The sequence below is a fragment of the Esox lucius genome, chromosome 13 (genome assembly GCF_011004845.1).
Source record: "Esox lucius isolate fEsoLuc1 chromosome 13, fEsoLuc1.pri, whole genome shotgun sequence".
In the NCBI taxonomy this organism is placed as follows: Eukaryota; Metazoa; Chordata; class Actinopteri; order Esociformes; family Esocidae; genus Esox; species Esox lucius.
Window position 1 is genome coordinate 27,176,321 of NC_047581.1, and position 23,058 is coordinate 27,199,378.

At 41.2% G+C, this 23,058-nt stretch overlaps 1 protein-coding gene across 2 annotated transcripts in view; it reads left to right on the forward strand.

The window, feature by feature from the left end:
- Positions 1-23,058, forward strand: part of ntrk2a (neurotrophic tyrosine kinase, receptor, type 2a) — a 43,754-nt gene that overhangs the window by 13,978 nt on the left and 6,718 nt on the right. Inside the window, exons 13-17 of one of the 2 annotated variants that reach the window (XM_010876796.4) lie at positions 11,374-11,559; positions 14,040-14,170; positions 15,588-15,760; positions 15,957-16,203; positions 22,892-23,050. In XM_010876796.4, the coding sequence (XP_010875098.1) occupies positions 11,374-11,559; positions 14,040-14,170; positions 15,588-15,760; positions 15,957-16,203; positions 22,892-23,050 (896 nt within the window). The remainder of the gene's footprint in view (positions 1-11,373; positions 11,560-14,039; positions 14,171-15,587; positions 15,761-15,956; positions 16,204-22,891; positions 23,051-23,058) is intronic. The other variant, XM_010876797.4, reaches the window with a different exon arrangement.

Here is a 23,058-nt window from a genome sequence, read left to right on the forward strand (position 1 = left end):
AGTTGTTCTCTCGCTTCAATGGGCTTTTTGTTGGAAGTTGATCATTTCAGCAGAGTTGTAAATATCCTCTCATTCTGTCCATGTTAATTTCGTTGAGGGACACAAACAATTTCTCTGTGATGCAACAGCTCTGTACAGAGCACTGGGCTGTCGTTTTGGGAACTGCACTCCAGCAGAAAGAGCTATATTGATCAATTGGAAACAGCACTATACCAGATTCACTGATCGATTGACGGACCTGTCTGTCCGAAGCGGATGCCTCTCTCATGCCCCATCGAGTCTTAGCCCTTCCTATCACGCGCTTTCACTAAAGTCAGCAGCTCTGCTCAGACGTTCAGTCTCTCTCTTTCTGTGTGTGTGTGTCGCTAAGGCTCTTGAGTTACAGGTCTGGGCTCAACAGATCAGTGTTCCCATCTCTGTGTGCAGAAGGTCTAAAGCAAGACTGCTGAGAGTGTTCAGTAGAGGGGAAATAAGCTTCAGTAAGTAGCATCCAGAGAAAGTATTAATATTTACTAGAAGGAGCGATTAGAGTTAACTGGGACAGATGTCCATCAACTGAATGTCCTAAAATACGTTTTGGTGTTGAGTAAGTGTCAAAGTGTTCAGTGTTGTTGATTTGTGCTTCTCAGGATCTGGTGTTTCTGAGCTGTGTGAAGTGTTTTTTTTTAAGTCTACTGCATGAGTTTCGTTGAACAGTGTTGAGTGGGATCGAGTCGTTTTCAGGACTGCAGTAGGACACAGGGGGGTGGCCCCTGTAGCCCACTGCTTGCAGTTGCCATGGATACGCACGTCATCACCAGCCTTGCTCCAAATATGGATCATTATCACCAGCCAACCTCGACGAATGAATCACCATCACACACACACACAAACCAAACACACGGATATGCTCGCACACACTCGTGAAAATCATGAAGACGTAAAACATGCACAGAACCACCACCTGCACATACAGTGGCTGCGTACAGGTGTCGGAAGTTGTTAGGGTCAAGTGATGATCATGAAATATGTCGTTGCGTGTGCCGTGGGCCGCGGCGAAACACGTCGACTGTTGCATAGTGGAGCTGTTTGTCTCTCCCATGCCGTTGTGTGTCCAAGACAGTTTCATCACAACTGAACACATTCCAATGCCGCTTTGCCCTTCCAATCACTCCTTCACCTCTCTTCTCCAAGACAGATGAATGATAAGACTAATAGTGGTGGTGTTGGTGGTGGTGGATGTCAGCTCCGTTTCTGCCACTGTGATTCATTTCCAATAACAAGCCAGGGGCAGCCGCAGTGACAGCCAGTCTCACAAGAGGAATGTTGTGTTGTTTTTTCGGGTGTGGATACCTTCATTCGGCACTGAGGTTAGGCCCGATGAGAGGGAAAATACTTCAAGTTGACTTTGGCAGTTGAAATTAATTGTTTTTATAGGTGTGTAACTGGCACTTTGTCCTATCTGTTCGCAAGCTAAACAGTCAAATAAAATTGTGGGAAATCAGATATTCAGCCAGTAAGGCCCAGTAAAGTTCAGTTTGGATGTGTGTGCAACTACCTGATAAATTGTCTTGAGCACTTGGACAATTCAGACTGTTTGTTACTTTTTTACAATCTAGCCATTTAGCTGACTCATCCAGACTGACTTCCATGAGGACTTGCATACAGTATATTTAGAACCTATTGGCAGTTACAGTTTAAGTTCCAGGGAGACCAAAAGGGGAATAATGAGCCAAATGGAAGCTGCGGATGATCAAGTGACCATGACGATATGAGAAATGTCACATGAGAAATGTATCCAGGACTCCGGGTTAACACCCATCCTTTAACAATCACTACCATGGGAGTTCTGGTGACCACAGAGTCAGGACTCCATTTCAAAAGGCGACACCCTATGAAGGGCAAGTACCCCATTAACATCCATTCAAATCGTAACTACACAGATATAATGCTTTCACCTGCTCCTGCACAGATTAACTCATTAACACGGTTAACTCACTAACTCTACTGAGAACCACGACGGGGACCTATTTTGCCACTCATTGGCAAGTTTTACAATTACGCATCAGTTAAATGTAGCATTTAGGATTATATATGATTTGTTTTATTATTATGATCATTGTCGTGATTATGGTTTCATCATGGTCTTTTATGTTGCTGATCATTTGATTTATTTTGTCTGTTTTCCTTCAGGCTTTGTGTTGTTTCAAAACATTCCAGTGGAGGTGGTGGGGCGCTAGGAGAGACGGACACAAAAACATTCAGCAGACAGAGACAGACAGAGAGGAGAGATTAACCCTTTGACGCGTACGATCACACCTGTGTGATCAGGCTAGAGTGGTCCCTGAAGCGTACGATCACACTGGTGTGATTAGAACGTCTTGTTTAGAATGCACCATTAGCATGCCTAGGTACAGACCGCACTATTATTTACTTACATTTAGCTCAACAGCGTTTATAACTTTATTTCCTGATTGTAATTTTTTCAAGACCACACTATGATATTGAAAGCATTCAAATCGGGACACGAAGTGTTACTTACGTACCAACAGACAGCCAACACTAATACACAAAAATGAATGATATTATCAACTACTATAGAGCATCTTAACATTTCCTGGAGGAGCTGACAACCGATCAAAACCATTGTAAAAACCTTCTAGAAGTTACGTTACCCGTTGTGGGCGCCGCTATGCTTTTTATAAAGTTTATTCATTTTCACTGCACTGAATTACAGGTCACGCTTTGTTAGCTAGCGGTTAGCTGACGTTTGCTAGCTGTTAGCTGACGTTTGGTAGCTAGCTACAGTTGTACATCAACCAGCTTTTGCAGCTCTTAGAATTCGAGTCAACGAGAGAAGCTTGCAATGCAATGTATGTAATGTTCCTTACCTGGCAAGGTGACTGTTCAAATGCTGGAACTCTGAGTGAGTCCTGAAGTCACGCGCAAAAAAACTCACGCTGGGGGGTCGGTAAGGAATATTTGAAACTCACGTGTGAAAAGGTTAAGGAGAGAAAGAAAGAGGAGAGAGAGAGACGGGAAAGAGAGACAGACAGACAGAAAATCCCAAGGTTTCAGACAACTAACAGGGTTTTAACACACTATATGTCCAGTAGAGTTGCCGTCCATCCCATCGGCAGGAGGTCTGGTGGTGGGAACCTGAAAGCTTCTCTGTAGATAAATAATGGAGAGCAGCGAGAACGAGACGAGAAGGCCATTAACCTACATCTTTCCCACATTCACACTACAATCATCAGCACTCACACCAAATCCAGACCACATACTATATTATCTATCCCGCCCTCCCCCCATTTTGATCACCATCTACACAGCAGACTCTCCGAGGAGTTTAGAGTGGAATAATGGGTCAAGTGTGTAGGTGTGGTCAAACTGAGGTGCCTGTTTGTACCCAGAAGGAGACCTCCTAAAAAAGTCTCAGGGCACTGTGTTGAGATCTCATGTATCAAACCCACTCACTTGGGAGACTGTCAGAATTCTCGAGCACTCTGTCCACTTCAGACAGCCACACACACACACACACATACACACACTCTCAATGACCCACACAATCACAGAGACTGTGTGCATTAACAAACCACTTAATGCATTTACAAACCTACGGTACAATAGAAAGCACACACATTCAGTCAGAAGTCAGGCCCATCAGATGAAGATGACCAAACAGCACAGTTTTTCCAGGGACAGTGCCTGTTTTTTATGGCTTGTCCCCGGATGTGTCCCTACTCAGAACGTAAATTGCAGCGGATGTTTCTATGACCAAACACATGTATCCCTAAACTGAACATTTTTGCTCCTGTTTCCCTGTGGTGAGCAAACTGGGACAGATGTATAATGTAACCACTTTTCAGATAGCACAGGTCACTTTAAATCAGAAGGGTTAAAGTACTCCAAACCAGAAGGTGGCAGCACAGTACTTGCACTACTTTCTTATTTGGCATGTTCGGTGGTACTGCCAGTCAGTGTTTGCTAGCTAACTAGCTAACTGAGCTAATGTTGCTATTGTTGTAGAATGTCAATAGATGGCCATGGACAACTAGCTAACAGGATTAATAAAAAAGATGTAAATCACTCCCCCGAATTCAGTGCAAGCCAAAATGTTTGGTTTGTAAGCCTATGTTTTGCTAAATGGCTACATTTTCTGCTCTAAATATCAGCAGCTACCACAGGCAGCTGCTTTGTGAAAACCATTATGATTTATTTATAATGGCAATACCAGCTCCAGTGGGTGACAGAAGATTGGAGGAAGCATCTGGTAGCTGCTGTACCAGTTACCATACCAATGTCTGTGACTGGCAAAATAAGTCAATTTTTATTGGCCATACTCTCACCTCCGCACTGATGTTCTCTGATTTGTTCATCTCTAGAGAGCAGGCCACAGGATTTTGCTTGTTGCCTTGGCGAGGGGTTTTGGTAGGTACAGTAGTCAGCGATACTAGCGGGTGTATCCAAATCCATTTGTTCCATCACCAAGCAATTCAAGGGTATATGTCCAGCCAACAGATGTTTGGACCATTCGGGTTCTGCCTCTACATGTACACATGCAGTAGACACCTAGCCATGTATATAAGAAAAGAAAAAGGACCAACTCAGTCACACCAACAACCCACATCTTAACCACATAACTTGGTGCATACATACGCACGTACACTTACAAACACCAACACACACAAATGTGCACACACACACGCGCCCACATACATAAACAGGCACTAATTAATGCGGCTGTTTAAATGAAGGTCAGGTTTGATGTATGGGGAGCCTCTTTAATAGAGGATATTACAGGGTCACTTTAGAGACACATTTATCAGACAGCTTACATGAAATACAGTTCCACAACATTCCACTGGTTTTAATAAACTGCTTCTGCTCTGTTACAAAGACATTAAGTATATCAACATGTTTTGCACATTTTGTACGCATATAAGTGCCATATTTCTAAAGAGAAATTAGATAGAGATTCTAACACTGGCAAAGGAAACATTTATTTTAATTGCTTTAACTAAGGGCTAAACTCAATACGTATTGTTAAAGCGGTGTAGATTGCATGATAGAAACATTAATGCTATTTCCCATGGAGCAGACATGCAAGGTTAATTTGTGAATGTAATGTTCGCTTAAGCGTGAACATTGCCTTTAAATTTCCAACATGCTGTTGCCTACGGTGGTATAGGGGTTTAAGCATGGGCTTGAATCCAGCCCACTGTGATTTCAGCACGCTCTATCTCTTCTGCTGTCTCAAATATATCAAATGTATCCTACAAAAATAAATTAAATGTTGGTGTAATGGTGAACCTCCGTGATACGGATTAAATAGAGTCTCAGTGTTTATTTAACGCTAAGTTCATTTTTGAGATGATTTTTTTAGATTGGAAATATGTGTTTATACTTATATCCTGGGCCAATAACCTCTTGTGATTGTTTGTCATGGTTGTAGTGCTATACAAGGTAGGATTGATTGCTGTTTTGTTTCACGTCGTATGGAAGAGACTCATTCAGAGACAATAAAAACAAATGGAACACATTGTATATTGGTAGTTACTCAGTGTCATGGCTATGGTTTTGCGAAAGCTCCTTCACACACCCCGACCACACACTGATCCTCAAGCAATACAGTGACCTGACACACACCCACACACACACACACACACACATGGATGAGCCAACAAACACACACACGCACCCACACACACACACACACACACACACACACACATATGCATGAGCCAACAAGCACACACACGCACCCACACACACACACACACACACATACATGAGCCAACAATCACACACACATACACACAGTTGATTATATGGGTCATTCAAAGACCTCAGTGAGACTCAGACTGGATAGTCAAAATGTCAGCAAACCACACCTACTTTGTGTATGTGTTGATGTAATTGACCTTTCAACCTGGTTCAAATCTGGGAACTTACAGGCTGCACCAGCAAACTTTCATCCATTTATTTCCAAACAATGGATGGCTCATTATATTAATAGGAACGGTGTTCTTTGCCTGTCTGTCTTTCTGTATCCTTCTTCTTTTTCTTCCTCTTTCCTACTCAGCTCATGTTTTCTTTTTCTCTCGTCACCTTGGCATGTTTTAAGTGGGAGGAGATGAGTTGGTCTCCCTGGTGTCATATGGTTTGTTTATTAAAAATAGAAGTGCTGACAGAGAAAGAGAGACAGAAATCTCTATTTTTAAATGGAGTGGGCGGTTGGTTAGGAATATGATATGGTGCAGTTCTGTGGCTCTGTCCTGTTCTGACAGGTAGTGATAGGGTGGATTCAGAGCCTGTCAGTAAATTGCAGTGTAAATGAAATGTTATCCTTCCTTTCCCATACACTTCATGCTTTCGTCTTTTTCTTTCTTCCTGTTCAATTAATCAGTCCAACGACCATGTCTTTATCTCCTTTCCTTTCCATCTCTCCCCTTCTTCTCTCATCCCTCCTTCCCTCTGTGTCTGTCAGATCAATAGATCACTTCCTGTGTTCAGTCGAGGTTAGAGGTGCGTTTACAGAGCAATATGCTCAGGTTACCCTGCTGGAGGGCAAGTGGGCTGGGGGAGAGAGAAGGTCACTGGGCCAGAGTGATGACAAGACACTGCTGGTCTCTCTAAATTTACTGCCGGTTTGCACCGCGTTTGTTTAAATGAACAAGAAACACCAAGTTTCCTCCTGGGTTCAATATCCTCACGCCATGAGAGATCACCAGCATTTCACCTCTTTCTTAAGACACTGATAAGACATGATGTCATTTTAAGCAGTACAATACACTCCACATGTCCTTAACCCCAGTGGTGCTTAAATGGCCAATAAACATTCTGCTGCTGTCAGTCTGTCTGTCTGCCTTAAAGGGGAGTGCCCAGTGAGCTACAGGAGATCAATATATTAACAGACTTCTCCCCCCCCCCCGCAGTTGAGCAGGTCCCTCTGTTAAATGATGTTAGGTCAGGACCCGACCCCACTTATGGTTTCACCTAGACCCCCAGACCCAAATGACCCTGTGGCCAACTAACTTGCTCTGTGCCCCCTCCAGCCCAAATAGCATTTATAAGGATCTGACACACACATAGGCACACACACACACACATTAACAGACCTGTTTGGGATGTTCTCTATGTGTGTGTATGTGTGAGTGTGTGTGTATGCACGTGCGTTTGTGTGAAATGCCTGTGTTCGGCTGTGGATGAATGCTAAATAAATCAAGCTGAACACTATCAACCATTAATGAATGTAGTGTGAACAAATATGAACACAGACACGTTCTATACTCTGGTGGTTGTTTCCAGTCTGTAGAGCATTTCTGTTGGGTTCAGAGACACGTGTGGGTAAACCGCCTGGCATCTCTGTAAGTCCCGTACAATTCATCATGTGCCTGTCGTCCACAGGGCTGTTTGCACTTCAGGTCAACCTGATTAAACCAGCCGTTTTCTGTCCATCACTGTTCTCAGTCATAGGAAATCCATACTCACGTCTCTTTTTACACTGCTAAGGAGAGTGGGTTCCAGTCAAATCCCAAATTGACGCCTCCCTGGTCTTCACAATGCTTTGCAGCCACTACTGTACAATGTAGTGACGTCATGGCTCTTCCTGAAGACGAAGGTGGAGAAGAAGGTCTAGAGATGACATATAATTTAAGGACCCACGGGGGGGGGGGGGGGGGGGGAGCTTGTTTGCGGCAAAACCACTCAACACATTAGCGGCGGGGAATGAAACCCATCCCCTGTAGTGCCTTTGTGTATCTGCCTTGCTTGAAACTTAAGCAGAGGCGAAAACTTAGGGATGGTAGCCACTGCATAGACAATAGCAGAGCTAAATGATTGAGTTGGAATTTTCAAACCGCCAAGAGACAAGATTTACCCTTAATCATAAACTAGGATCATTGGGTATTTCCTGGTGAAGTCACATGGTAAGAAACGGTTATCTCAGGTCAGTAACAAACGTACATCTACCCCATGTACAGTGTGGCAGTCATGATTGACAGGTTCTGGTGCGTCCATCCAAAATCACACAGTGATGTGACAGCACAGGGAGTGGATTTCATGGGGACTGGCAATTGGTTCTTTGCTTAGTCTTGTATTAACATGCCAGTAATTATTTATAGCTCACCACAATCCACTGATGAGGCTACTTGCATGGAGGCATGCACCCACACACAAACGTATGCGCACACACACACAAACACAGACAATTTCCATATACACAGTACTGTGGAAAAGGGAATGCCCGCGTCGCAAAAGACGATTGGCTGGAAGGCCCATCTCACAGAAGACGATTGGCTGCATGGGGATTGCAAGGGGATTGCTGGAACAGAATTGGCTGAAAAGTAGCAGCACGCTCCAGAAATTATAAATGTACATTCCAGGTCAGGACAAATTCAGAGTTTCCAACTTAAATCCAACATTTGTGAATCTGATGAACAGTACTTAAAGCTCACTTCCTCCAGAGAAATTGAAGTGTTTGGTCAGCAACTGTATACACACATTTAGCAAGAAAGGGCTATCTTTGACCATTGATCTTTGATTTTGTTATCTTTCAGCACGGTGGTGACCCCAAACACTCTTAAAACCCACTCATTTAAGCCTACAGATGCAAGACTTAAAATATTAATTGTAGCCACCTCCCAAGGGTCTACAAGTAAGAATGGGAGACAGTGGCCAAATCTGGTAAATCGGCTAAGCTGGTCCAGAAATACCCAAGAAGGGGCAGAGTATCTGTCATAATATCGGAATAAATATCTGTCGTTTAAAGGGAAATAAACACCTGTAGTATTTGCAGGCTAAACACCTGTTGTATTAGAGGAATAAATACCTGTCGTATTAGTGGAATAAACACTTGTCATATTAGTGGAGTAAACACCGGTCGTATTAGCGGGATAAACACCTGTCGTATTAGCAGATTAAACACCTGTCATATTAGCGGAATAAACACCTGTCGTATTAGCAGGATAAACACTTGTCATATTAGTGGAATAAAGACCTGTCATATTAGCAGGATATATACCTGTCGTATTAGCACAATATACACTAGTCTTATTAGCAGGTTAAACACCTGTGGTATTAATGGGATGAACATCTATCATATAAGTGGAATAAACACCTGAATAAATGTTGGGCTTTTTTGTTTTCCAAGTGTTTTTTCTAAATGTTTTTTTTTTGCCTTGTGCATGATTATGTGTTCCATATCTGCCCAAAGACTTCCAACTGTCCCAAAGACATCCAGCTGTCCCAAAGATATCCAACTGTCCCACAGACATCCAACTGTCCCAAAGACATCCATCTCTTCCAAAGACATCCAACCATCCCAAAGACATCCACATGTCCCACAGACATCCAACTGTCCCAAAGACATCCAACTGTCCCAAAGACATCCACATGTCCCACAGACATCCAACTGTCCCAAAGACATCCAACTGTCCCAAAGACATCCACATGTCCCACAGACATCCAACTGTCCCGTTCTAGCCAATATTATATACACAGTATGTATACAGGGCCCTCCAGGATTATTGGCCCTGTCGGTAAAGATGAGCAGAAAAAGCAATGAAACAGTGACATTTTATCCGTTTGATCTGACAAATTTCACTTTTAATTGAGGAAAAATTGTTCAAAGAAAAAACTAATTCTTAAACAAGAAATTAATATTTATCTCAAAGAAATTATAATTATTGGCAGCCCTAGGAATGTATATGAACGCATTCTTATAGAAGTATCTTCCTACTGATATATATTTTTTTCAAATTCATCTGAGTCATTAAAAGTGGTCATCCATGACATTCTTTTAAAGATTTTAAATGACACACAAGCCAAACTGTCTTAGACATTAATCAACATGGGGACATTCAAAGTACACACAAATGAAATGACACAAAAGGTTGTTGACAAAAGGCAATATCTATATAAAATAATTGCCACATCCCTGAAAATCCCCATAGGCCAAATATCAAACTCTCTTGGGTTCTAATAAAACATGGTGAAAACATAACAGGCCCTAAAATTTGTCCTCATGGAGACAGGCCAAATTTTCCCATGTTCTTTGTTTTAGTATCCTTGGAGGGATTTTTAGTACCCACCAGAATAGTAAATTTTGTATTTACACACTCACACACACACACACATACACACACACATACACACAGGCAAACATTTTAGGAATCACTGTTAGTTCCATATCCACTAAACCTAATTTTAACCTTAACCCAAATGACAAGTACATTTTTCTCTAAACTAGATCCAAATCAGGAAATATCATTTTTCCTTGTGGGAGATGGCAAAAGGTCCCCACAAATTCATATTGTCTTTGTTTTACTAACCCTGTGGGCTTTTCCATCCCCATCAGATTAGTAAAATGTGAACATAAAAATACAACCTTACACACACACACACACTCACACACACACACTCAACCTTATAACCTCACTGAAAGACAATCCTTCTTTGTTTCTCTGTCTCATTCACTTGCCTCCTCCTCCTTAGGAATGCACCACTGCTGTCTCTACTGCTCCAAAAACAACACTGTTTGTGTGTGAGTGTGTGTGTGAGTGTGTTTGAGTCTGTGTGTGTGTGTGGGGCGTTGGGGGGGGTATGTGCATGTGCGGGTGTTTAAAAATTGAGACATTGTATGCGAATAAAAGCCTAATTGTTAATTTTGGGGTGGAAGTGGAAACCACAGAATGGACAACGTTTGTTCCACGCAGAAATGATGGATGACAAAGACATCCATACAGGCTCAGAGTGTAACTGTCGTCTTTTCTCCCCATTCACAAAGTATTGCTTCACCAAACATTTTCTTCATTATTTTATGGACTGATCTATACTCATTGTCCCTGACAGTTTACACTTGCATTAAACCTCTTGAGAGTGTTTGGTCATGAACTTTCACAGTCTAAAAAAAATCTATATATATACACACACTGTATTTCACAATATTTCTCTACACATTTAATATCAAATGCAGATGTAAGCATACAGCAGAGCAACTTACGGTGGTGAGCGGATGCTTTGTCATTCTTGTCATCCTGCCCCCAGTGGGAATCTAACCCACAACCCTGCAGTTGCCAGAGCCATGCTTAACCTACTGAGCTACATGCCTCCAGAGATGCGCTACATAACCTCAGTTTGGGGAGATTAGCACTAGATAATGCATTTTCCTTCCTCAAAGACAAACAATTTGGCATCAGTCTCAAAACACCCAAGTTTAACGAGCTATTAAAAATAGATCATGACCCGAAACACTCTCCCACATCCCTATTTCTTCACTTGTCTCTATTGGATTTTCCTTTCTCCTATTCTATTATTTTCTCCTATCTTCTCTTTGGTCTTTCTCCTTCACAATGAATTCCACCCCTGTCGTCTTTCCCTCCTCATTGGCAGGCGCCTCGTCAGTGATCAGTAACGATGACGACTCCGCTTCTCCTCTCCACCATGTGTCTAACGGCAGTAACACGCCGTCCTCCTCGGAGATTGGCCCTGACGCCGTCATCATTGGCATGACCAAGATCCCCGTCATTGAGAACCCTCAGTACTTCCGCAGCAATAACATGCTCAAATCAGACACCTGTGAGTATGAAAAGGCCCCGGCTAATTCCTCAACTGTCTAGTAAATCAGTTTATAATTAACGGTGGGTGGGGGGGGGGGGGTTGTGTCACTGCTGTCACATAATCATTCATTTCTCTGCATCTCCTTAGGCCTCTGAAATGCTCAGTCTGATTTTGTGTTCATTAGGAAACCAATTTGAAGACATAGACCTGATTAGCTGATAGTATGGCCTAAAACTCACCCCATTACCAAGCTGAACAGTCATTAGTTTACTTTTTATCTTTTTATTAATCCCCTTTGGGTTTTCATGCAGTTAGCCAAAAATACCAGCTGAAAGTCTAACTGAACTTTTTTAACAGACAGCTCTTAAACATAATGGACATTACCATAACTTTAACCAGTATTATTTGAACCTAATAGTGTGGAAATGATTTTAAAAAAAGTTTGCCTGCATTGGGCCTTAAATGAGTACCACGTTCTGAGCAGACCTGCCATACTGTAGCAAAGAAGAACCAATTTCATAAAAAAAAAGTTATGTTATTGAGGTTGGGATTAGGGTTAGGTTAAGATTAGGGTAGGTGGTATGTTAAAGATTAGGATTTTATTTAGGGCTACATATAGGAAACATGGAATACTGATTTTACAGTACCCACAAGGGTAGAAAAACAAATGTGTGTGTGTGTACAAATGTCGTATTTAGTTTGATGGGAAAAAGATAAAGAGTGTAGGTAAGGTATTTTGTCAGGGGAATGGGTGTGACTCTAATATCTTAGAAACAGATCAATGGCCTCCATTAGTTTGTCCACTCCATTAGAGTGGACAGAGCTCATTAAGAACAAGAGACGTTTACACACACACACACACACACACACACACTCACACACATCCAAGCTGACAGACAAATTTACAGATTCAAATGCACTGTCAAAACCTGCTTGTCTTGCAACTGAAGGTCTAAAGGCTGACACAACACAGATTTTGCCCTTCGTTAGTGGTTCTATTCTTCTCCCAACCTCTCATTTCTTCCTCATGTTCTCTTCATCCCTTGATCCCAGTATCTAGGATTATAATTAATTTTTACTGGAAAATATGATTAACAAATTTATTTACGCCAGGTCGTTTACTTTCAAAAAGATTTCCAATGATATAATATGCCTCCCATTTATCCAAGACATTAAAACACAGGGACAAATACTGAAGCCAACACTCACCACAATGTCTTGAAACAAGACTTTGGTGTAGCACAACAAATTAGCTATAACTCTATGGAGAATGACAGGCAGGGAAAGGGGCATGGGAATGGGGAATATAGTCTCTGTGTTTTAGTGGGAGGTTCAACACAGGAATAAGGCCTTCAATTAGGAGTTTTGAGAATGATCAAGGGGTAAATGTGTTTGGTTCTCAAAATATATGTTTACAGTGACAGTAGTTGAGTTGTTAGTAGAAAGAATTTCTGTTACCATGTACATGCAGCAAGTTTATACTGTATATCTGGGAAAATTGGGGGTAGTTATTTAGCTAATTGGGGTACTAACATATAGTTCCTTGACCTTGTTGTTTTGTAGATGTGATGACATCTATTCAATACACACAAACATCCAATGGCCGCGATTTATTCACAACCGAACTGGCAAGATTCATATTTGGTTCCTCCACACTTGTTATTTAGAAAAGTAAAAGCATTCCTGTGAATGGGGTCACCCTGTTTGTAGCTAGAGGTTTTTATACAGAACTGGAGACCAGTCTGGCAGTTCATTTCACAATTGGAAAAGAGCTACTGGGTAAATACGGCATTTCAGGTTTGATTGATTTGAACGTGCAGCTGCTCTCTGGTCTGGAGTCTAAATGTATACGGTCTGGTCTAATAGCCTCTCGCTCTCTCCCTCTTTATATCCCTTTAATATTGAGTTATGGTTCTCAGTAAGTTAGTGCAGAAACTGCAGATCAATTCAGCTTCAAAGTCTAGCCCTTTGTAATGTAATAGTCTGAGTGGTGAGGTTTTCTTCAAATGCGTTTCTTAATCAGATCAGAACCAAATCGTAGGGTTTATGTCCGGGCCCAGTGTTTGTCTCTCTGATGACAGTAACCTGCTGATGAATATATTTTGGTGTTCTCCACTGTACATGCGGTGTGGAGGGAGGCCTGGTTTGGGTTAAGTGGGTACAGAACATTAGTCCGCAGGACAACAGCTCTGATGATGTCTGCAGCTATACCACCTGGAACAGGAGAACACCAAAGCGTTTCTTTAGTTGTTTTAAGAAATTGACTTTACAGTCATCCATTTGTAAAGAGTCCCACTCTATAACTATAACACAAACCTCATCACACCTTTTTAATTGGGCTAGTTTTACACAAATGCAACATGTTATAACATCATCCCCCATTAATAACAAGAAAACGAAAGAAAGCATACAGGCATCCACAATACATCCTGATTAAGGCAGACATTTTAAAAACCCACACTGATATTTATGCTAACTAGTTTCTCCCTGTGTCGCAGTTGTCCAGCACATCAAACGGCATAACATAGTGCTGAAGAGGGAGTTGGGAGAAGGGGCATTTGGGAAGGTTTTCCTGGCTGAGTGCTACAATCTGTCTCCAGAACTTGACAAGATCCTGGTGGCCGTCAAGGTAACACTGAATTTTACTATTGTGTGCTGTTATTTAACCATTTACCAAACGGACCCTTAGCTGCTACCCCATTGACAGATAAATCTGCCAATATCCTGCTGACAATTAGAATTCCAGTATTCCAGATTTGTGACTAAACAAGATCATGTTGGAGAGTTTTCATTCAAACAAAAGACAAGATAATGGAAGCGAACTGCCTCAACTTTACTTTCTATCTGACCTGTGTAGGACCAAGGAACTTCCACTGCATTCTGTGCAAGTGTGAAGTGGGGCTTGAGAGCCAGGGCATTCTGTCCATACTAGCAACCACCCACTGAAGATGATAGATGTGGCTTGGCTCTTTCTGAGTTGCCGTCTTTACGGTCCAGCATACTCATATCCACTAATGATAGTGGTTTTACAAGCAAACTCTGGACAGGCAAACAGCCATTTAGGCTAGGCTACCATGTTTATGGTCCACTGCCAATAAGAGCCATCGATCATAATATGCAACAGTAGTGAAATCAGCTCATGCGTTGTTAGTCCATTTGAAACCAGTCCAACACCGACGTCAGGCAGTAAAACAATATCATAAGTAAATCAAATTCATGAGTGGGATTCCTGAAAGCTAACTAACTTCTAAACACATTTCTGAATATGTCAAAAGAAGCACTACAGTGTTGTCTGACTGGTGTGAGGCAAGTACTATGTCAGCTCTTAAGCTGGGAAGCTTTGTTCTAAAGTTTTGTTCTGAGCATGACGAAATCCCTGTTTCCTGAAATCGAATTGGTTGAAGTTGTTTTCTGGCACTCAGCGTACAAGCCGGAGGTCAGAACTTGGTCATACTTGGCCTTCTTAAAGCTTTCTCCTGTTCCCATTTGTAAACGGATCCGTCAGTTCTCTAGAAGCACAAACGCCTCATATGCCCATATGCTTATGTCACTTTCTGTAGGACCAAATCAATTATTCATACAGAAACATTTCTATATGTTTCAGTAGAAATGAATATTGGCCCATATCATTTACATTTCCTAAAATGATCTTTCTTTTTCTCTCACTGCCTCTACTCTCTCTCATTTGCGTCATCACTAACATTGCAAGGACATCTTTCGTAATGTACTGTGCAAACTCTAATCCAAAGAACTCGAGAACCAACAACACTAATCATGAACACAATGTCCTAATGGCTATACAAAAGTAGACAACATCTCTTCTTTTGATCACTGCGAAAAAATTTGACACTAGCCCTGTTTATATCTGGTTGAAGCACTGGTCCTTAGTCCAGATCAATGGCTAAGGACTCTACTTGTTGGAACTTAGTCAAACTTGTCTTGCAGGAAAGTATTCCCCTGGCAGTAAACACGCCCTGTGAGAAAGTAGTTTCCAAGCAAAGTGTTTGTGTGTGGTGATCTTGCGTCATTTCTCCTCTGTGCTTCAGACCCTGAAGGAGGCCAGTGAGAACGCAAGGAAGGACTTCCATCGGGAGGCTGAGTTACTGACCAATCTGCAGCACGAGCACATTGTCACCTTCTACGGTGTGTGTGTGGAGAGTGACCCGCTCATCATGGTGTTCGAGTACATGAAACACGGGGACCTCAACAAGTTCCTCAGGTATACCATTCAGTGAGCATGTTCACATTAGGCATGAACCCCATAAAAGCCAATTAAATGTTTAGTGACCTGAGTGGCTCCCAGTCCACTTAAAGCCATTACCGGAGCAAGGGACAATACATAAATCACCCTGAAAATGAATGTCAAGTTTCCAGTTTTGATTGAGTGCTGTAAAGGAATTCCTGTCCTTTCTTAGGGCTCACGGGCCAGACTCTGTGATGATGGGTGAGGGTCCAACCAAGCGGCCGGTGGAGCTGACCCAGTCCCAGATGCTGCACATCGCCCAGCAGATCGCCGCAGGCATGGTCTACCTGGCCTCCCAGCACTTCGTCCACAGAGACCTGGCCACGCGCAACTGTCTGGTGGGAGAGAACCTGCTGGTGAAGATCGGTGACTTCGGAATGTCCCGAGATGTGTACAGCACGGACTACTACAGGGTAAGTGTATGTGTCGCCCACTTTTTTTCTTGGCGCTCTAGGCCTAGTTCTTGCATGCCCCCCCCCCCCCCCCCCCTTCACCAGAAGGTTCTGGATATGGCACGGGAGACAGCTAAAAGATTATTAGAAGATGGGTTACTGGATCACATTTCAGAATAATAAAAACATAACAATTAAAAACAAATCGGCCCCAGCTGGGTTGTTTCACCAAGTAAGTGCCTCTTGAGAAGTGTCTCTGAAAAAAAAGCATGTTTAAATTCTCATCTCAAGACGGTTAAATACTTTTTAATACTTTTTTAAAGGTAGAATTTGACGTATAGTAGATGTGTGGTCTAGGGAGTCCACTGCCACTAATGTACTTTCTGTACATTACTAATGTACTGTACATTTCCAAAAAATTTGGGACGTTGCGTAAAAGGCTAATAAAAACAGTATGCAATGATGTGCATATAATGTATCCCTGTATTTAATTGAAAATAGTACAAAGACGTCGAAACAAATGTTATTGTTTTTGAGAAAATACATGCCTATTTTGAATTTGATGCCAGCAACACTTTTTTTAAGTTGGGACAGGGCATGTTTACCATTGTGTTGCATCTCCTCTTCTTTTAACAATACTCTGTAAGGGTTTGGGAACTGAGGAGATCAATTGCTGTAGTTTTGAAAGTGAAATTCCCAGTATTCCCATTCTTGCTTGATATAGAATTGCCGCTGCTCAACAGTTCGGGGTCACCTTTGCTTTATTTGTCATTTCATAATGCGACAAAACATTTTTTAATAGGGGACAGGTTAGGACTGCAGGCAGGACAGTTTAGCACCCGGACTCTTTTACTACAGAGCCATGCTGTTGTAAGATGTGTCGAATATGTAGACGTTTGTCTGGATGGCAGCATATGTTGCTCCAAAACCTGTATATATTGTTTCCTTCACAGAAGGGCACATCTCTCATGCCATGTGCACTAATACATCACAGATGCTGGCTTTTGCATTGCGCACAAGGTCCCTCTCCTCTTTATTCCAGAGGACGTGGTGTCCACGATTCCTGAAAATAATCTTGAATTTGGATTTGTTAGAACACAGGACTGTTTTGCACCTAGCCTTAGTCCATCTAAAATTAGCTTGGGCTCAGAGAAAGGCCTGGCGTTTCTGGATGATGTTTATGTATGGTTTCTTCTTTGTTGGGGATGGTAGAGATTTAACTTGCGTTTGTGCATGTTGTTTATGTATGGTTTCTTATTTGGTCTTTGTGGATGCTGCGACATACTGTGTTCACAGACAGTGGTTTTCTGAAGTGTTCCTGAGCCCATATAGAGTGATGTCCACTACAGAATCCTGTCTGTTTTTCATGCAGTGCCGCTTGAGGGCCCGAAGGTCACGTCCTTCCAATATTCGTTTTCGGCCTTGTCCCTTGCGTGCAGAGATTACTCCAGATTCTCTGAATCATAATTATGGCTTAGCAATAAATGTTAAAATTGGCAGTTTAGGGAACCTTTATTTAGATGCCTACAATTCTGCATGTGATCTATATCGAGATGCACTTCAACTAATAACAGGCTTCACTAATAAAATATTGATGCTCCATTTCTGCATGATGCACAATATCAAAACACATGTGGAATATGTAGACGTTGTCTGGATGGGAGCATAAGTTGCTCCAAAACCTGTATATATTGTGTCCTTACTTATTCAAATTAGAGTTCAGTTCACCAACAGATTTTACCTTTCAGTATATTTATTCCATGTTTTAATCACATTAAATAAATACTCTTCTGAATATACTTTGACCTACCAACAAAATAACTATGGCTTAGCAATAAATATTAAAATTGGATACGTGTTTGTCAGTTTAGGGAACCTTTATTTAGATGCTTGCAATTCTACATGTGATCTATATCGAGATGCACTTCAGCTAATAACAGGCTTCTCTAATAAAATATTGATGCTCCATTTCTGCATGATGCACAATATCAAAACATCAAAGGAATACAAAAGGCCCTCTTTTCTTGGACTGACCCAGCTAACTAACTCAGTGTTTCACAAATCCACCAATGGATTGGTCAGTCAGTAGCAGTTTCCTGTATGGACTGTGCCAAACGCTAGGTTGTGAAAGACTGACAAGGTCTCCTGTACAGGGATGTCAGTGTTAGGAGAGGTCACAGCGTCAGCTAAGCTCGTCTTCCCCACGGCATTATCCACCTGCTTCCCTACCACCCCCACTCTCTGCTGTCACTATTAGTGTGTAACCACATACAACGACTATCCCCCTTCCCATACCCACCAGACACACGCACACCTTCTCTGAGTAAGTTAATCACTGGAGGTGTCGCCATAGCAACGGTCAAAGACAGCACAGAGCTCAAGCTAAATCAGACAGTCCCTATAAAAATGTTTTAGTAGTATGCCAGGACACTACTACAGAGGAAGGGGCAGAGAGACGGAGTGGGAGAGTGAAAATGGGAGCCAAAGAGAAAAAATCTATATGAAAAAAGGGGTACGGGCGGGAAAGTGAGGGACGTTCAGATTGAGAGGGATTTTGAGGGATTTTGAGAAGGGATTCAATCAATCAAATATATTTTACATCAGCAGTTGTCACAAAGTGTTCGGCCATTTATCCAACCTATAACCCCAAAAGAGCAAGCAACCACAATAAATGTATGCACTATAAGAATAAACCTAGAGAGGGGCTGGACTCTGAAGTTTTGGCCTTTCTACTGTATCTCTGGCTGTTCCAGGCTTTGATATATAGGAGCGGTATACAGTCATCCCACCATCAACCGTCTTACCCCAGACAGCCTTGTTTATCCTTTAACGTGAATACACATGAATATACAGACTATATAGCTTTTAATTACAGACCTGCAGACAATGCTTCTTATACCCACAGACATCAGTTAGGAGAGAATGGACGGGTTTAAGAATGTCTGTCATGGTTGCTCCAGATGTAACAGTTCCCTATGGAATGACCCACTGTAAACCGGCAAAACAGAGAAGTGAAATTACCGGATTGTTTAACTGTTGTGTTGTGGTGGCAACAGATTACATATCTCTTTTATTGGACATCTTCGCAGGCAAAACTACCAGAAACAAGTGTGAATAATTAATTAGCGTATGGAAAGGGAAACCTACATGAAAATGCAGACACGAATCACATTGACCAAACTCTAAATATATCGCTTGGATTATACAATTTCCTCGGGATAAAAAAACACAGTAATTCCCAGTAGAATGACCATCTCCATAGAAACACAGGGCAAATCAGTTCAGTCTACTTGAACAAGTAAGGAGAGTCTCCTAGTGATACCCCTCCCACACAGCTGGCACAAAGCTTCCCAAAAGCGCTCTTTCAAACCTGCTTGGTTGACATGGGTACCACAGCCTCTGAGACCACTTCAATCAACTGCCAATTCACAGTTTTTCTATTTCTTTTAAGGAGAAATTGGTAATTTCCTCATCGAAAGGGGAATAGCAGAAACAATTTTCAACTCCAGAAATCCTTAGCAGATAACTTTATACCAACTAGCTAGCTACAACATTTGGTTTCTAATTCCCATTTTTATAGCTTATTCTGCCTGTGGTATAACTACAGTATTGACAAGTGGACAAACATTTTGTTCTGTAATCTCCCAGGCTAGTAGCACAGGACAGAGATTCCCATGTTTACATAGCATGTTTTAGCGCTCAATAAATAACTGCTAACTAGCTTGGCATTCTTGTTAACGTTATGTAACATGTTGTGCAGAATTCACATTTTTCTAGCCTGTTGTGCCCAAGTAAACAAACGCTTCTTGTCCCAGGCTAGTGGCGCCAGGCAGATATGTATGGGTAGTTTACTACTAGGTTATTACAGGGGAGAGCTTACATTGAAGAGAAATGTGGCTTACAGCTCACTTTTCAAGTCCATATCAGATTTATTTGAGTGTTCTCCAGAACCTTATCTCAATTTAATTGTGACTGGAAATGATACACAATAATTGGACCAAAAATAAACAAGAGAAAAACATCTAGAAGACATATGAGCATCTATGAGCATCAATATGTGACAGTAACCAACTTTTGGTGAAGAATTACAGAATTACAGAATTCCCCTACACCCTTCGTAATATAATTAATATAATATTTGTATGGTGGAAATCTTACAAACAGCTCCTTTAAAACTTTCTGGTATGGGCAAGCAGTGGGTTAGTTTTGTATGAATATTTATAAGTCTGATGGATAGAGAGTGATAGGATTTTAAATGTTTAATTAGGGTTCTAATCTCCATTATATACTGCCACAATGCAGCAGCTACTTGTTCTGCAACACACAGAACATTACAGAGAGAGGGAAGGAGAGACTGATGGATAGGGAGGTATGCTGGGTAACAGACTGTCCCTCTAACAGAATATTGAGCCTCTTAAAACCATTGGGGCCTATGAACAGGCCAGTAAAACTGTTTCTCTTAATATTTGATGAACGCTGGATAAGTACAATTAATCAGATGTTTTTTTCTTCTAAACAAAGAAATGCACTCAAACACACACACACACACACACACACATACACAACAGAGTGTTGGCCCTTTTTTTTTGTTGCATACTCTTCTCTCAGTCTCTCTTCCTTCTTCCTTGTTCTTTTCATCAGTCTCTGGGATTAGAATTGCCATTATACTCGAAAATGATCCAGAAATGTTCTCACACCTGGTTTTTTACTTGCAGAATGGCTCTTCTGTGGTATTCTATTTATCCATGACATTAAAATACAGGGCTTAAAGGCTGAAGTCAACGCCCACCACAAAGTTCTGAAATGAGGCTTTGGTGTAGCACAACAAATAATCCAAAACTCTATGGAGAATGAAAGGCAGGACGAGGAGTCTGATTAGAATAGGGATATGTCTCTCAGTAATTCAATAATCAAAATTAAATTAATTCCAAAATAAATATTTTGTTTGGGAGTGCTTAATAGTATACCATTTTGTGTGGAATGCTATTGTATGAGAACATTTAAATGGGACATTATCTTTAAAAACGGTCTTAGTACAAAGAAAATGATATTAAAATTATATAATACAATTACATTACAAAATTATATAATACAATTATATTATGTGGGAATTTGTAACAATACAAGTAAATACGAGTATTTTTATTCCAAAAGGCAAACAGTCAAATCTATTGCTGCACCCACATGCAAAATACCTGGAAGTTATGAGGTGCCCTCGCACAAATAAAGTTACCGAAATGTCAACAGACTTTTTCCTTGCAAATGGAATGTACTTCCCCTCATATTATTACTATGTTAAACAATTGAAACGTTATTTTTTATTTTCAAAGTAAAATGTAATCCTGTTTAATCATCTTGTTCTTGAAACACACGTCATCATGCGGCTTTGAGGGTACATTATCAGATCCTACTTAAAACGTCTTAGGATGAAAGTTATAGCCATCGCGTGCATTTTCCCATTTAATTGCAATCCCAAGCGCAGAAGTGGTGGGAGAATTGCTTTGTTCCCATTTCCATCCCCTGAACATGGCAAGATAGAAAGCCATTTAGCAAAGCTGTATAAAGTTGAGATATGGGGTTTGACTACTAAACTAATCTCGAATTTGTAGGCAGAGGTATCAATGCAAGAACTGACAATTCTTGATATAAAAAATATAGTGGGAACATTACAGTGTTTGTTTATATAGTGCTTTTTCCAGTAGTAGAGGGGCATCTATCCATGGATTGCACTTATTATACTATTGTACTATAGCACCCTTATACCACCAAATCACAACACTGTTGTAGTTCAAATACAGTGTACTGAGAAATGTATAGAAATGTTGTTACGAACTGAGGAGAACTTACAGAATTATGCAGTAAGAAGATCTGTGTACTATAAACACAAAAACGGCCATAAACCAAAAATAGTATTATACGCTTTTAGTTGAAGCGAGTTGTGTGGTTGGGAGGAGGAAAGAGATGCTGAGAAGGCAGACTACAGCCGGATTGGTTTTCACAGACAAACACACATAACGTTGATGTCTATCTCTTTAATAGACTGGTAAAGGCCACTCTAATGGAGAGTGGAACAAACCATGCAGGCCAGACAGCAATGGTGGCCAATCTCAATTTCCTTTCTTGTGCATGACTATAGACATTTAGAAGTCCTGAACAGAAGCACAGTAATGAAGTGGATGCAATGACACCATTGGGATCACATTTAAAAATATTAAAGCATATTAAAATAATATTACATTTAAGTTACAAGACTGGTTGACTGCTAGAATGTCTGTTTCTTACATACAAGGCTTTATGAGCATTTCATTATGCGTAACCTTTTAGTCATAAAAACAGTAGTGTATTTGTCTCTTTCATATTATTAAATGAGCAACCTTTTGAATTAATATTTCTTATGTAATTGAAAAGCATGTGATAACATTTAAATTTTCTTCATTATGTAGACAGTCTTATCCATAAAGAAATACTCCAAATCATGCAACACACCTGGTGACCTGGAACCAAATTATTCCTAGTCAGTTTAATACATAATAATTTACAGATCACCAATGTTTAATGACCATACTAAATATTTGTACCTTTAATGCCTTGACAGGTCTGTAACATTAAGTGTCATGTGTATGTCAGAACAGTGTCCAGACTGACTCTGTGTGTGTGTGTGTGTGTGTGTGTGTGTGTGTCTGTGTGTGTGTGTGTGTGTGTATTGGGGTTGTAGGTGGGAGGTCACACTATGCTGCCCATCCGGTGGATGCCTCCTGAGAGCATCATGTATAGAAAGTTCACCACGGAGAGCGACGTCTGGAGTCTGGGCGTGGTGCTCTGGGAGATCTTCACCTACGGCAAACAGCCCTGGTACCAGCTCTCCAATAACGAGGTCAGTCA